Genomic DNA, 15,937 nt, shown 5'->3' on the forward strand with positions numbered 1-15,937 from the left:
TAGTCCCAGATTCAGAAGTAGTTGTGACAAATTATCCTACTTTTGAGTTCCATTGGAACTACCTTGACAAAACCACATTTCTACCTCAAGCGCCTCTTTTGAAACTGGACTTAAGAGCTGGCTTTTATAAATAGAGGGAGGAAATAGCTCAGAGATATAACAATTATGTGAGAATCTTTATTTTGACAAATAAGTGTAGTATAAAATTTGACCTGAAAAGTAAAAAAAAAAAAAAAAAGGCAGGTAAAAATAAATACATTTACAAATCACTGTAAAAATACAAAAGAGTTGGTTAAAATTCCCCAAAAAACAAGGAAAACCCAAAATATGTCCAACTGTATAAAGGCTCTTCCCTTTTAGGAAATGGGAATGAAGACCCAGTTTTTTGGGTTTTTTTGCTATTGAAAAACATACAAAATAACTTAGAAAAACCAGTCGAGGTCAAATGTTGTGAGCCCACTACCTGTACCTGCCTATGTTTGATCTGAGGAAAGTTGGCGATCAGTGCAAGGCAGAGCTGATGGTAGGACAGCCAGGAATTCTCCATCCAGAGTTCATCATCCTATATGAACCTTCAAGTAAAAACTGAAGAAAAGCCCTTTTTTTTTTTTCTCTCTAGGCTTGCAGTTGAGCTCTGCAAGTCTGATCGCTGCAGTTGGCTGACCGGATTTCCTCCATTGTAGTGCTCAAAATAGTTCACATCTTGGCCAGCAAAAACACAGAAGAACCCGGAACAACTGCCTTTAGTGAGTGCCTGCTGCCTCTTCCCAGCCTTGATAGGTTGGGCTCCACATCAATGAGCAGTCTTTTCAGAAACTTGAGGTCTGTGTGATGCAGCAACTCTTGGCTACACCTGGAAACCCCTTGAGTTCATGGGAGATGAAAGCACCAGATTTTGCCCATCTGTGGTTCAGAGTGCACTTCATCCCTATGTTGGGAAGCACCTGGGTACCCTAGCAGCTTGCCCTCTCAACTCCTTTCTACATTAGTGCAGATTTTGAGTGGTAAACTAGCCCCTCTATGAACGGAAGTTGAGGGAGCACGCAAGCAAGCTACACATAAGTAAGTCACAGGTTTAGTCAAGATCCGACATTTCAAATCCGAAAGTAAACCATTAGAAAATGGCCCCTACCCCACCATCCCACCCCACCCCCACCCTCACCCCAAAATAAGCAGAGGGAAAGACAAGTTGGGATCGAGTGAGTGAAAAAGAAAGAACCATAGGATTTAAGAACCAATTCCATTTCCTAGTTTGGTTTCTGGAAAGAAGCAAGCAAATGCAACAGTGGCTAGTACATGGCAAGAATTCCCTGGAGAAGCCACTGAGAACGGACAGTCTCAAGATGACCTGCTTGTTGAGGGTTCATTTAAGGGTCACGAAAAGCTTTTCTTTGGAGATGATTGTCAAGAACTAGATTGAAAGTTACACATGCTTATTGACTGCTAAGGAATCTCTGGCCAAGCAGTTCCAACAGAGCAGCCCTTTTGGTTATTTCTTCCCCTGTGTGCTGAGGGTAGGCTTTGGGGGCCTGTAAGAGCCCAGCTCTGCCCCAGTTGATACCTTGAAAAACTTAACTATGGTGATGAGTGTATAGCAGAGGCAACTGCAGTTAAACACCCCCCAACCCCCAAGGAAAAAAAAAAAACCTGCCTTTGAAGGAACTGAAGTGAGGAGGCTGTCTTAGATCTAAATTGTAGTTGAATTTGAGAGAAGAATTTTAGGAGTATATAGGTTGAAATACATGAGACCTCACCTTCCTTCCTGAGCATGTTAGGGATTTTAACTTTTCTTGGTAGGTGGCCAAAACATATCTCCTTGGCAGATAACACAGACAAACTAAGAATTGAGCTAAAAGTCTTGGTAATTTCCAGCTGGAACACATTTCAGCCCAAGGCCTACATATATAGCCCATGGCCTTTAGCACCACCACAATCTTTTTACTACTGGCAAATTTTCCTCTGAACACACACACACACACATTTTTAAAAGCAGTTAAGTGCTAACTCCCTGCTAATTTGGCTCATCCCTGGGATATGCAGTGGGCTACATCACGTAAAAAAGCCCCATTCCTTGACCCTGTTTTCTGATGCCCAAAATCAGGCTTCTGGGCCTTGTATTTCAGGTGCATTCTTATTGCATTGATGACTAGGTGGGGGGGAGGAGAGATGGGACTCCTAACTGGCCCAGTGGAAATTCCCACCACCTCTGGTTGTGTTCAGATGGATAAGGAGAACCCCTTCCCACAACCTATCATTGTTCACTCACCTATCAAAAGTTGCCACTGAACGGGAACTTATTTTTCCATTTAGCACACGTCTGAGTTCCCTCTGGATCCTAGGGGGAGGTAGTAGTCTTTCCTAGAGGTGGCAAGCAGACACCAGCCTGGAACGCCTTTCTGCCCTGATCCTGAGGAGTCTGTATTGCCTCTTCTAAACAGAGCTGCCCCAGGCCATACTGCAGTTGCTACCCTTTGGACCATTAAGAAACTAAAACAAAGCACTCCCTTATCCCTCCCACCCCTTCTTTTCTCTTCAATTCCCTTCCCTCCCTTACCCATTGCACTTTTCCCACTCTCCTTGGGGGCTGTGTTCATACCTCAGCAAAAGCCAAGCTATACTGCTCTGGCTTTTTCCCACACCGCCGGGCAATGATGGCCAAATACAGCATGAGGAGAGCCACCCAGTAGCAGCCATACAAGATGGCTCCAGAGACAAGGAAGGCTAGCTCTGTCTCACTGAACAGGTCCTGGCAATAAGCTGTATAAGCCAGCCCCCCCAGAAGGACTGCCACCCAGATGGACACAGGAATGAGGCCAATGAAGTTTACCACAATGGTCTTTCGGCCAGAGGTCCCCCAGCCAGACTTGTTGATGGTAGCAATGGCAAATATCTTGGCTGGCAGGAGGCTGGACATATAGAGAAGAGAGTAAAGGGACATGAAGATCATCTCTGCATTGCCCCGAAGGAAGCAGGCGTAGGTGGCCTTTATAATGCCCACCAGCTGCACAGTCAGAAGGAAAAGGAGAATGTTCCATATGCGGCCACGGTAGAAGAGTTGTATGACCGTGGCAATGAGGAAGAAGGGGAAGAAACCCGTGACCACTGATTCATAGGTCATCCAGAGGTGGTGCTTATGGAACCACAGAGAGTTATAGAGCCACTCCCGAAAGTAAGACTTGCTCCAGCGGGTCTGTTGATTGAGCCACCGGAGGTACTTGGTGGGAGTCTCTGTGAGGCACTTGGAGCGCGCTGTGTACTTAGTCCGGTAGCCGAGACTCAAGACTCTGTTGGTGAGGTGCCGGTCATCCCCAAAGCTGCACTTGCTGCCTAGAAACTTCTGATGGTACCAGTCCTCCAGGAATTGCTGGAGGAGGCTATTGCGGTACATGCCCAAAGGCCCACTAATACACTGCACACAGCCAAAGTAGGACTGGCAGGCCCGCTCCACGTTGAAGGCCATCCAGTACCGGACACTGCTCAGGAAGGAGATCCACGAATCATACTTGTTGAGAATCTGCAAGGGAACCAGAGATGCTGGGTCTCCTCACCCCTGAGTTTTGTGGCCCTTCACTCAGATTCTTGGCCATCACTTGTGGCCCTGCTGGAGTGGGGAAACCTGAGGCTCAGGGGAACCAACCACACCCAGTTACTCTCCCTAGCACCAGCTCCACCTCTCCACTGTGTCATCAGCTGTCATTTTCCCAGTTAAATTGCTTTAGCACTCGAAGCCACCTTAAATCCCAGGAGGTAGCCTCTGGTGGTGGCAGAGAAAAGGGCTTAGAAAAGATGCAGTGCAATTCCCCAGCCACCCTTCTTGACCCTCTTACAGATGGAAAGCTTATAGGGAAGACTTGGTGTGTTGCCAGCAGTATCCTTGGAAGAGGATCAGGCCCCTTATTCTTAGCATGCTCTTCAACCCAAGTTCTCTAAGAGCAAGGATTTCTCAAGGGTCTAAATTTGGAGCTAATTGCTGTCCCTGCCTTTTTCATGCCTTACTTCCACAGGGATACTACTGGCTTATTTGCTGCACTACCAGCCAAAAGGAGCGCCCTCTGGGACCCATGACCTCAAAATACTATGTTTCTCCCAGCAACTTAGGCTCTCTCCATACCTGTTAGGTGATTTTTTTGCCCTCAGTTTCAAAAAGAACAGAAAAAGCGTTGGGTAACAGTTGAGCCCTTTGATACCAGAGAAAACTCTTGAAAGGGTACCCTCACCCATATGAGGAAGTAAGAATGCCCAGACACATCCAGCTGGATTAGGAAGCAGAAAGAGGCCAGACCCCAGAAATCCCTGATTACTTCTTACTTGGACATCTCCCCCGACTCCCCCTACTTGGGGATCTTCCTCCAAGACTCGAAGCATCTCAATGGTACAGGCAGGATCCAGCACAGTGTCAGAGTCACACACCTGCAGAGGAATTGAACTGTCAGCCCATTTTGGCCTTAGGGCTATACCCGCTCCCCTGCACCATCACTCCCAACCATGCCACTCAATGCCTGAGGGACATTAACTCCCCGTGACTTACTTCCAGCCGTGAGCAAAGATATCTATGCCAAATAGAAGGTGTGAGAGGAATAAGGCAGGAAAGTGAGGAAATGGAGGGTTCCAATACCAGGCTTGACTGTTGCCAGGCTGAGTGAGAAACCCAAAAAAACTGTGCCAGGCCTGGGAGGGAAGAAATACTTAGCACTGGACAAGTTTTTAGTCTGTGCAGAACCAACTCCACAGAAATGGCCTCAAAATATTCCCCTGGGGGAACAGATGTGGCTCAAACTGTTGGGTGCCCACCTCCTACATGGGAGGTCCTGGGTTCAGTTCCTGGTGCCTCCCAAAGAAGACATGCAACAAGCAGATGCAATAAAATGAGCAGGGAGTGGATGTAGCTTAAGCAGTTGGGCACCCGCCTCCCACATGGGAAGGTCCCAAGTTCAGTTCCCCATGCCTCCTAAAGGAAAAACAATGAGCTGACAACAAGCAAAAAAACCCCAAGCAGACAAAGTGCAAAAACGACGCTCAAACAGACGAGGGAGCTGTGGGGGAGGTGGGAGGGGGGGAGAGATAAAATAAGTAAATAAACATGTTTAAAAAAAATATTTCTCTGGTGTCCTCAGGCAGAAAAGGAAAACTAGTCACTGAAATCAGGGGACAGGTAGAGTAGGCTGGACCAGGGTCAGCAGACACTCCTTTAAGACACTGTAAGAAATGGCTGCTGCCAGAGACTACTCCCCTAAGCTGCCCCATGGGGCTGCTTTTAAGAGTCCCCATTTCAACCTCTGGCCTAGACCACCCACAGCCTCAAGGGCAAGGATCTCCCCACAGGCATAGGCCCCTCCTTGAGGCCACTGACGTGGCTGCCAGGCCTTCTGTTCTCCCTCAGCACAGACCCACTGGGCCATGTCTGTAAGACCAGGGTCTGCTCTCGCTGGGATCTGGTCCTGGGTGGCATGAAAGCTGGCAGTAGCTGCCTCCAATCACCACATTAAACCCTGTCCTGCCTGCCATCCTCCTACCCTAGGGATGCTCTTGTGGTCCTATTCTATCAGGTAGTCCTGTTATTAATTGAATGTGGGCTTTGGACACTTAATTTTGGTGGCTTATAGGCCATGCTCCCCAGTGATGCTGGCTCACCACCCCTTCTTTTCCTGACCCTAACCCATTCCTTCCCTCCAGAGAGGTCATCTTAGCTGAGCAGGGGTAACCAGGGAAGGAAGAGCTCATATGCTAGCTGGCTGGAATAGGATTGTCTCCCACAAAGGGAAAGATACACAGCCTAAGTTGGAAGGCAGGCTGGAATCCATCAAGGGTTCATTGGCTCTAGGCCAAGACTGCCTCTGGGCAGTGAACCTGGAGACATAAAGAAAGGCATGGCCCAGGTGTGTGAACCTGTTTGCTGATCCACACAGGAAGTCATCAGAAGAGGAAGAGATGTGGCAGAGCAGGTTTTGGGGGATCCTGTGCTTCAGGGGAGTGAATGACAAAGTCACTGTGGCTTGAGCATGTGCCAGAGCTTTTTCTAAGCCTTTTGGACTTCCTTGCCCCCACCAGGAACGTTTCTCAAAAGCCCCTTGACCCCAGATGAACAGCAGGAATCAAACAGCCCTCTAGACTTTCATCCCTCCCTACAAGCCTCCTTGTGCCTAGGAAGTCAGAAAAAAAAGTATATCAATCTCATGTGAGGATTCAAATTTCAAACAGGGAAAAAAAAAAACCTATGGCATGATAATTTTAGGTGGGGACTTTTTTTAAAAAATCTAGATAATATTAACTCAGCTTGCTCTCAGTAAGACACACAGGACCACTGTTCATTCACTATTCATTCAAGTATTTACCAAGTGATGAGCAAAATCCTCTGCCAGGTGCAGAAATATGCAGAGAGAGGTGTGAAGGAAAGGAAGAAGCAAGGATGCTGGGAGAAATTAGCAAAAATCAGGAATCCTGAATTTCAGTTTCTGCTTGGTACTGAAATGGAACTCAGTCCTCTCTAGGTTTTGTTACTTGAAAATTGAAGCTATGTCAATTCTGTCAACCTCATTCAATTTCTAGGCTGGAATTAATGACCCCTGGACACTGGCCAGGGTCTGCTCAGGGTCACCTCACTGCTGAGACTGCTGCAAAATGAAGCTGGTAGAGGATGCACACCTGTGCCCCTCCACCTTCCATATACAAATTTGATACCAGAAAGTGAGTTTTGGCCCATGACTATAACATAACATTTTGAGCATTTCTTTTGATCTTTATCATACTTCTGTAAGAAGAGGCTTATTTCCATGTTGCCATTGGTGAAAGTAGTATTGCATAATGGTAAGAGCAGATTCAAGAAAGACTGCTTGGGCTCGAATCCTGGCTCTGTACCTTACTAGCAGTGGGATGTTAGGTAAGTTATTTAGCCTCTCTGTGCTTCATCAGTTTCACCTTCGATAAGAGTGTGTGTGTGGGGGGGGGGGGGGGGGGGGGAGAGAGAGAGAACAGTACTTATCTCTTAGAGGCAGAGGCAAGTGAATTAAAAAGAGCTTACATGTATGAAGTGCCGTATACTTCATAGCTGTTATTGTTGGGATATCAGTTCAGAGACCTGAACAATAGTCACAGAGCTAAGTAATAGCAGATCCAGGATTCCAACCCAGTTCTGTTTGGTCCCAGGATTAGGGTTCAGAAGCATTATACTTTGTTGCCTTAAGTGCAGAGGAAGGGTGTAAAAAATGCAAGGGACTTAACACCAGACCTAAAACTCCTGGAGAGGCATCCTTACCTGGATGTAGTCCACTGAATCGCCAAGGGCCTTGAAGGCCGTGTACATGACCTCACGCTTGCCTCCCCACTTCTGCATGATGCACGAGAAGGTGCTAGCCTGCACCACGTCCCGTACACGGTCCATGCCCTGCTGCAGGCTGGCCTCTGTCTCGCCCTCGCCCGCCTCGTGGAAGTTGCTGCGCCACACAAAGAAGCCAGCTTGCTCAGTGCCACCTAGCACCTCGTGGAAGATGTCCAACATGTAGGCATCCTCCTGGCGATTGCCATCCACCACCATGACCACCTTGAGGTCAGGGAAGGCGATGCGCTGGGCTGAGCGCAGGCACTTGCGCAAGTATTCAGGGTCCTCCTGGTAGGCAGCAATGCAGAGTGCCACGGAACGCCGAAGCGGAGAGGGCAGCTTTAGTGGCTGGCCGGCCTGACGCATACGTCGGTGCTCCAGGAAGGCAAACAGGCTCTGGATGAGCAGGTGCAGGCCCAGGATGGCACCGTACAGGCCAAAGGACAGGTAGTGCTTTTCTGTGTGGATGAATTGGTAGCCTGTCACATAGGCTGCCAGGATGCCCCCCAGCACTGCCAGGGCAAACAGGCTGGTGCCCACCACACGCAGGGCTGTCGTCAGCTGTATTGGCATCTGGTGGGAGAGGGTGGGAGATGTAGGGTCAGGCAGGAGGCAGTGTCTGCAGTCAGTGGGAACAGTCTTTCTCAGAGTCTGGCCCAGAGCAAGGGAAGTAACCCACTAATAAAAATCATTACCACTTTTTAAGCATGATTAAAACTAGACTCAGAAGCCAGCTACTGGGGCTCACATCCCAGCTCTGCCACTTACTGTCTGTGATTGTATTTGGGTTTCTTAACCTCTGCCCCTTAGTTAAGTCATCTGTAAAATGTGATTGCTGTACTAACCTCATAACATATTTGAGGGTTAAATGGGTTATATATATCAAGCAGCTAACAATAGTATTTTTATTAGAGAGATATATGTGACACCAATCTGGTAGGTGGCAGAACTGGGATCTGCCTGACCCAGAGTCTTCATAAAGTAGGGGTGAGCCATGAGGTCAGAGGCAGTGGACTGGCCAGGGGGGCGGGGCGGGTGGAGGGCAAGGGGAACAAGCAGGGGCAAGGAGGCAGCCACCAAGGGCTTCACCTGCCTCTACCCACCAGGGCACTGCACTCTGGAAGGGCAGTATTCACCAGCAAAGCACAACTACTGTTGAGGCTCACGAAGAAAGTGGGGGATGAAAAATAAAGCAGAGAACATAAGGGTGTGTACGTGTGTAGAAATGGCTTCCCTTTCTCACAGCAAAATCAGTAAGAGAAAGTTTCCCTGTGTTCTCTGCCTCCTCACCTTTTTCTCATTTACTTGAGGGGAAGGAAAAGAAAGAGAAAGCAAAGAGGGGAAACAGACAAGGGAAAGAAGAGGAAATGAGAGCTGGAAAATGAGACTGCCCACCTGGAGCCCAGTGCCTGAGGGCGCCAGAGGGAACCGCAGCCACCACTGCAGCGGCCGGAGGGGCAGCCCTCTGGGGAGCCCTGTCCGCTTGGTCCTAGTGCCCACACGGAATATGTGCTGTCCCCCTTCCCTGCCATTCCTAGAAATGCTGCCATGTTCCTGTTTTCAACTAAATCAGGGATTTTAGAAACAGCTGTGCTATAATGAAAATAGCCCAGGACTCAGCACCAGATGTCTTGCGCTTGAAGACAGCGCTCCTGCCTCTCAGCTGCCTGACCTTGCCCAAGTTCCTTCTCTCAGACGCGATACCCTATCGGTACCGGGAGGATTGCAATGGTTTCTTTCTTCATAGGCCTCAAGTAAATCATTTCTCAGAATATGGTGGCACTTCCAGGCAGTAAGAGCTACCCAGGTGGCAAGGCTGCTTGTGGTTTCCTCCAGAGGCCACAGGGAAAGGAGAGGCCACCGCCCTCTATTCTGACCCAGGCCTTCTCCCTCTCCTCGCCTCCCGACTGATGTGGTGAATCCTGTGACCCTCCCAAGTTTACAGACAATGATGTCTTCCTCCAACTCTCCCCCACCCCCAACGCAAACCCACCTTCCTGCCACGAAAGCAAGGACTGCACCTCTGGACCCACCTCTCACATGGAAGAGGGGAGGAATACGTATTCACCATCCCAAGTCAGCCTGAGACTTGGGCACCCGCAGCTCTTCAGCAGCTTCGGTCCGGAAAGAGCTGTTGGCAGCCTCCCCACTCCGGGAAGTGCGGCCTCCGTGCGCTCTGCCTCGCCATCCCGGAGAGCCTGCGCGTGTTTCCTCTGCAGGACGCCCAGGCTTCCCCGGTTCCCCACTCCCTCAGGCGCCTGCGGCACAGGGATCCCCAGCCCTGCATCCGCGCCTCCGGAGAGCCTCGGTCCCCCTCTACAGCTTCCATGCTAAGGGGGCGCTGCGGGCACCGCTGCCGGCCTGCGCGCTGGGAAGCGGCAGGGGGGCGCCGAGGCCGGCCCAGCCCCCCGCCGGACGCCTGCGCCCCGCCTCGGTGCACTACTGAGGCGGTGCCCACAGGTTACTGCAGCTGGGGAGGCACTGGGAAGCACTGGCCACGCTTCTCCCCCCGCCCCCACACCGTCTCAGCCCCGCTTGCCGGCAAAGGGGGCGCTGGCCACACCTACGTACCGGGTTCCCACGAGCCCGCCGGGAAGGAACGGAAAACCCAAGGAATCACAGTCGAGTCAGGCTCCGCTCACCTTCCCCGGGCCCCAGCTACCTTGGCAAAATGTGCCGGCAGACAAAGGCAACAGCCCCAGTGTGGCGGGTCTCCTCCTTCCCCGGGCGGGGCCCCATCCCCATAGGAATTGGAGGTACCACCCCGGCGATCTCTCTCTACAGAGGACCCAAGAAGGTCCCGCAGCCGAGAACCCACGTACAAGCAAGTGCTCCTGCGGGCTCTGGCGGGGTGCCTCTGCCCAGGCAGGTCTGCCTCTGCAGCCTAGACCGCCTCCTTCCCACTCACGCATCGCTCCAAAAGAATCCACGGGACCTCGGCCCTCGCAGGCCAACGCGCACCGCCTCAAGGGCACGAGGTTGGGGGCGTTCCTCGAGGTCGGCCCCCCATCCCCAACGATGGAGGGGGAACCCTATCAAGAACGGACGCATGCAGCCCTACCTATCACCGAAACTTTGCGGGGCTACCGGGTCTGCAGCCTCTCTCCAGCTGACAGGTGCTCCCTGCTGCGGGGCCCACACGCGGCGGGAAGGAAACTTGCTCGCAGAGCGGGGGCTCCTTCCCTCGCGGCCCGCCGCCCGCCGGGCCTATCCGAGCCGGCAACAGAAAAGGAGTCCAGTCTCTGGGCACGTGCGGCCGTGGCTGGCTGGGGGAGGCGGGTAGGGGGGACCCGGCATTCGTGGCCCAGCAAACCCACAGGGACCGGGCGTGTTGGTGCCGGGGCAGGTGCGAGCTCAGGGGCACGCGGGGGAGATTGCCACCAACCTCGTTCCCCGCACCGCCCTCCGCCTCCTAATTCATTCACAAAACGGGAGCCGGAAGGGAAGAAGGGAGGAGAGGCTGGAGGAAGAAAGGAAGGAGGGGTCAGTGGGGAGGGGGCTCCAGGAGCCGCCAGGAAGCCTGGAGATGCCGCAGCCCACCTCCCAGCTCTGGACCTGGAGCGCGCCAGGCCGCGGAAGCCGCGGGGGTCCGGGGGCCCGGCCCGCCCCGCCGAGGTGACCGGCCCGCGGGGCCCCGCGCTCACCGTGCCGCCGGCCGCCCGCGCTCCGGTGCTCAGCAGGCCCGCAGCTGCTCCATGCCCCTCCTCCCGCTCCCGCGCCGCAGCCGCCGGCCTCCCTCCACGGTGCGCCGCCGCCTCGCGCTCCGACTGCCGAGCGCTGGCCCCGCCGAGCCTCTTTTAAGTACCGCGCGCGTGCCCGCCGGGAGAGGCGCCCTCCGCCGGCCCTGGGACCGGGAAAGTTGGGAAGAGTGGGAGGGCTCCCCGAGGGCGCACCCCCTTCCCGGCTGCGTCGGAGGGAACTCCCTGCGGCCCACGCTGAGCAGGTGCGGGGTGCGGGGTGCGGGCGAGGGCTCCCTCGTGGACGAGACTCCTCTGGATCCCAGAGACTCGGAGGCTCTGCGCCCTCTCGGAAACGGCTTCCCCATCGCGGCCAAAGCCCGGCAGCCCGTGGGGAGGCGGTCATTGAGCCCGACCTAGAACCCGAAGCGTTGTTAACGTTCACGACTACCCGCGGGGACTTCCAAAATTGACTCCTCGCGCCCGCCCAGCTTTCTAAGCCTCTAAACCTACTCACCCTGCAAAGTGCGAGAACCGACAGAAGTCTTCCCCCGACTTCTGCACGCGGAGAGGCTGCTCGTCGGATAGGGTACTCGCTAAAACCCAGACAGCACAACAACCTTCCCGTCCGCAAGAAAGGAGTGCAGAAGAGAGTAACTGTCAGCTGTGAAAAGGCTGGTCAAAGAAGGTGTTAACAGTTGTGACCATCTTAGCTTTGAATTCCGCATTGGGGCGCTGATGACTTAAGACTGCAAAAGACGTTTCAGGGACCTTGGAGGTATCCGGTGTCTTCAAGGCAAAATCTCCTATCCCTTTTATATCTTTCTGACATTCCCGACTCCCTAAATTCCAAACTGACCTTACCTGCAGTTGTTCCCAGTTCTCTAAAAGCTGGTTGTAGATTGGGGGCCGGAGGGTGGAGGGGTGGGGAGAGGAGGATAATTGGTAGCAAAGCAAGAAAATTTACTTTCTTGTCTGAAGACACTGAGTTTCTACATCTTGAAAAAAACCTTGGAGAGAAACGATAAAGACTAGTAAAAACTGAATTTATATATTCTCCAAACACGCCTGAGACCATTTCCATTACTGCTTCCCAAATTTCTAAGAACGTGGGTAGCAGTCTACAAGCCTGTCCTCTCAGAAGTCGCAGGGGCTCATGGACTTGTCTGCTCACTCCTCAAAGCCCCCAGACAAGGAAGGCCCCATGACACACCTACTCCAGCCACTCCATTTTACAATACAAAATTAAGTCATCTCACACTTTGGCTTGAGAAAATCACCACTAGTATGCTATGTATTCAAACATTCGTATGTCTGTTTGAAAGTAGTATTGAATCCATAATGGAAAATGTATTTCGAACTTCAGACCACCTGAAGATCCCAGTAGAACTGTGAATGAACATGTGGAGGGAGAAGAGGTGCCCTGGGTAAGAGGAGAGCATCTGGAGTTGATCAGTCAGTTCTGTAACCAGCTGTGTGGCACCAAGTCTCAGTGTGATTGAGACTCAGATGCGTCCTCATCCCACAGATGGGGTGATTGTGAGGATTGAAGAGCTTGAGAGAAAGCACTCAGTAAATGTTATCTACAAAGTTAACCTAAACCAGAGAACCACATCCTTTTGCCGATGCTGTGAATTCTACATGCCCTCCAGAGCTCTCAGTGACAGGACGTTCAAAGGTCCCTGCTGGTCGAATAAATGCCTGAGAAATGCCTTTCTCTGGTGCACTGACTCCCAGAACCCTGGTCAATTCCTTCATGTCCAGGGATATTGTTTGGAATTGCTGAAGACTTGAGACTCCAGGTGACCCAACCTTTCACCCAAACCTGATAACTGCAACCTTGTAGATGAGGGGCTGGGGAGGGACAAAAACGAGTACATCAGCCTGGTGGGAAGCACATGCCCCATTAAAAGGATCACCTCCATGGGAAGAAGAGGGCCCAGTGTTGCCAAAGGCAAAAATCCAGATGTCTCTATGAAATCTCCTAATTTTTAAATGTTGGCAACTAATTCCAATTTAAAAAAAAAAAAAAACAACACTCCACAGGTCAAGCAAAATGTGTCTGTGGGTCATAGCCAGCCAATTAGCTGCTTGTAAGTGACCTGTTTAGCTCAAAGAATGGAGCAGCCAGTTCAAAAAGATCCTTTCTGCCCTTCACCACAGGAGCAGACATGACTTCGGAACTGGGTGTCTCTGGGGCTGGCCCTGGATCATCATGCCGAGTTAGTGTTAAGGCTCCGCTTGTGTCCCACAGGCTTACTGCCTGGCACACTCTGCTGGCTCCAGGGAGTTTTCCAGCTGATAGGCTCATTCAGCACAAACTCACTAGTCGATTAAAGCCTCCTAAATGAAAAGTGGGTCCAGATGCAACATCAAGAGAACGGTAAACACCCTGCCCATACCCAGTGGCTTTGTCCCCTAAGTGCCTTCCCCTCCGGAGCATAGTCTCCTTTTCAGCACTGCAGGGCCAGAGACCTGGTGTTATTAGGCAGATAAGAGAGTCTTTACCTTTGTGGCCAGTCTATGCCAGGGAGGATTTGCCTGCAAGTAACATGCAGTTTGTGGGGCCCTATTTGAATTCATCTCTTTAGGGAGAAGTGGGTAGGAGAGTCTTTTAAGGGATTGATACAATAAAGTTCAAGTTTATCTCTGTTTACCACTGGGGATTTAGAAATAGGACTAATTCCATACTTAATAGCTTAAAAATGTGCATTCAGATGTTGCTGAATTGGTTTTTACACAAGTTCCAGAGGATAAGCGTCCCTGTTTGGCTCAGTAGTGGAAGATATGTCCCAGACTATGACATTCATTTACCAAATGCTGAAGGCCTGCTCCAAGCTGGTCTCTGCCATCTAGGAGGTTTAACTAATTTGAAGACAAATGCACTTGAAAAATTATTGTACATGGCAGTTTGTAATTAAATGTCATTGAAAGAATCGATTTCTGTGAGCTAGAATGGGCTGGGTCAAGTTTCATGAATTTGAGTTGGCTGTTATATAGAAAGGAAAGAATATTCTAAACAAGAAGAATAGCTTAAGTACAAGAATGATGTAGGAAAGGGTAAGGTGCATCTGCAAGACAGTAAAGAGGCCTGGATAAAACCAGAAACTTACACAAAAGAGCTTATAACAGTTCCTGATATATAGGAAGTGCTAGTCAATTTTAGCTGCTATGAGGAAGAGGATGCTATGAGGAAGACAGCTTCTGGAGAATCCTGGATGATTGAATAAGGAGTTTGGATTTTATCCTTTAGGTGATGGGAAACTGTATTAGTCAGCCAAAAGGGATGCTGAAGCAAAGTAGCAGAAATCTTTTGGCTTTTATAAAGGGTATTTATTTGGGGTAGAAGTTTATAGTCACAAGGCCTTAAGGAGTCCAACTCAAGGTACCATAAGAGCTACTTCCTCACTCATAGTCTGTTGCCATGTGTTGAAGCAAGATGGCAGGCAATGTCTGAGAGGGTTCAGCCTGCCTTCTTCCTCAAGGCTCCATGGTCCCAGTTTCTTCTGATCTCAGCTGTAGAATGGCATAAGGCTCATCTCTCAGGACTTTTCAGCTACTCTGTTCTCTTCAACTGCAAACTATCAGGCTCGGCTCTCTTCCCGGGGCCTCTGCTGTGTCTATGGAGCTGTCTCTCTTCCTCTGTGTTCTTCTCTGTGTGTCTACTCCATGTTCTTGATTAAGCGTCCATTTATATAGCCTACCAAGGGGGCGGGGACTCAGCCCTGCACATCCTAATGACATGGTCAAATCAAAGCCCTAATCTTGATTTAATAAAGCAAAAGTAAAACCTCTGAATTTAATACAATCAAAGGGGTATCATGCCCAGAGGAACAGACCAATTTACAAACATAATCAATATCTCTTTCTGGAATTCCTAAATAATATCAAACTGCCACAGAAACTATTGAAGATATCTAAGCATAGTAGTAAAAGATTATAACGACGGTCTCGGGAAGGTTGCGCCTGTGGTATTTTGGGGTAAGGACTGAGAATGGGGGATAGGAGAACTGTTAGGCAGGTTAACCAAAGCACAGGGCTGAGAAGAGGCTGGGATGAGAGTGGTTGTGATGCCTTCTGGAAGTGAAGGTGAAGGCAGGCAGCTGCTTTGGGGACCACTGATGACAGAGGTGGAGAAATCATCAAGAGTAAAAGATTGCTAGTTTGGAGAGTAAAGGGGCCATTCTCAAAGCTTTGGAGGAACTGAGGTACCTGAATTCCACAAACAAAAATTTCACCCGTCAATTAATTTTCAAATCCAAGTTCATGAAATGCTTGAACTCCTTGCACCAATAGGAGTCCACCATCCAATCTCTCATCCTGGTGCTTGAGGCTGCACAACAACCTTGCCAGGAACCAGGTGCTGCCTCACTCCTGTGTTCTGCTCTGCTGGCTTCCTAGTGAGTGACTTGGGCAGGGAGGGGGAGCAGAGAAGGAGCCATGTTCTACCTCCATAAGATGCTCTCTTCCCCTTCAGACCTCATTCTTCAGTGCCCTTCCCTGGCATCCAGCCCACCACCTCTAGCCAAGCAAGACAGAACAGGTGATGGCAGCTAAACGGCCCAGACCTCTACATTCGAGCACACATTCTCCCCCCAGGCTTCACCCCATTAACTTCCCCTGGGCTGACCACAATTTAGAAACCTCCTGAAACTAACGATGGTGAATTTAAAACAGCCTCCAAATACTAGCAGGTTATTTTCCTCCAGCTGACTAAATAGGGCTTTCTCTTCAAATTGGTCTAATCTGCAATTCTAGTTAATATATAATTCAGAGTGGAAAGTGTGTACCTTGACTATAGCAAGGCAGCTACTACCAAACAAAGTTATCCTTTCATAACTTTCCCCCGTTAGTGGCAAGGAGTCTGTCTGTAATCAGTACCAATTCTGGGTGCTATGTTTGAAGAAGCAAGGCTTAACAACTTTCCTGTTCTGCAGTATCAGTG

At 50.5% G+C, this 15,937-nt stretch overlaps 1 protein-coding gene across 1 annotated transcript; it reads right to left on the bottom strand.

Moving 5' to 3' along the window:
- Window positions 1-157: 157 nt before the first annotated feature.
- HAS3 (hyaluronan synthase 3) lies at window positions 158-11,081 on the bottom strand. Its single transcript, XM_058279791.2, has 4 exons — window positions 10,960-11,081; window positions 7,253-7,888; window positions 4,309-4,410; window positions 158-3,514 (listed from the first exon to the last, which is right to left on the bottom strand). The coding sequence occupies exons 2-4, from the start codon at window positions 7,886-7,888 to the stop codon at window positions 2,591-2,593; spliced, it is 1,662 nt and encodes a 553-aa protein (XP_058135774.1). The 5' UTR covers window positions 10,960-11,081; the 3' UTR covers window positions 158-2,590.
- Between the last annotated feature and the right edge of the window lie 4,856 nt (window positions 11,082-15,937).

The sequence above is a fragment of the Dasypus novemcinctus genome, chromosome 18 (assembly GCF_030445035.2).
Source record: "Dasypus novemcinctus isolate mDasNov1 chromosome 18, mDasNov1.1.hap2, whole genome shotgun sequence".
Taxonomy (NCBI): Eukaryota; Metazoa; Chordata; class Mammalia; order Cingulata; family Dasypodidae; genus Dasypus; species Dasypus novemcinctus.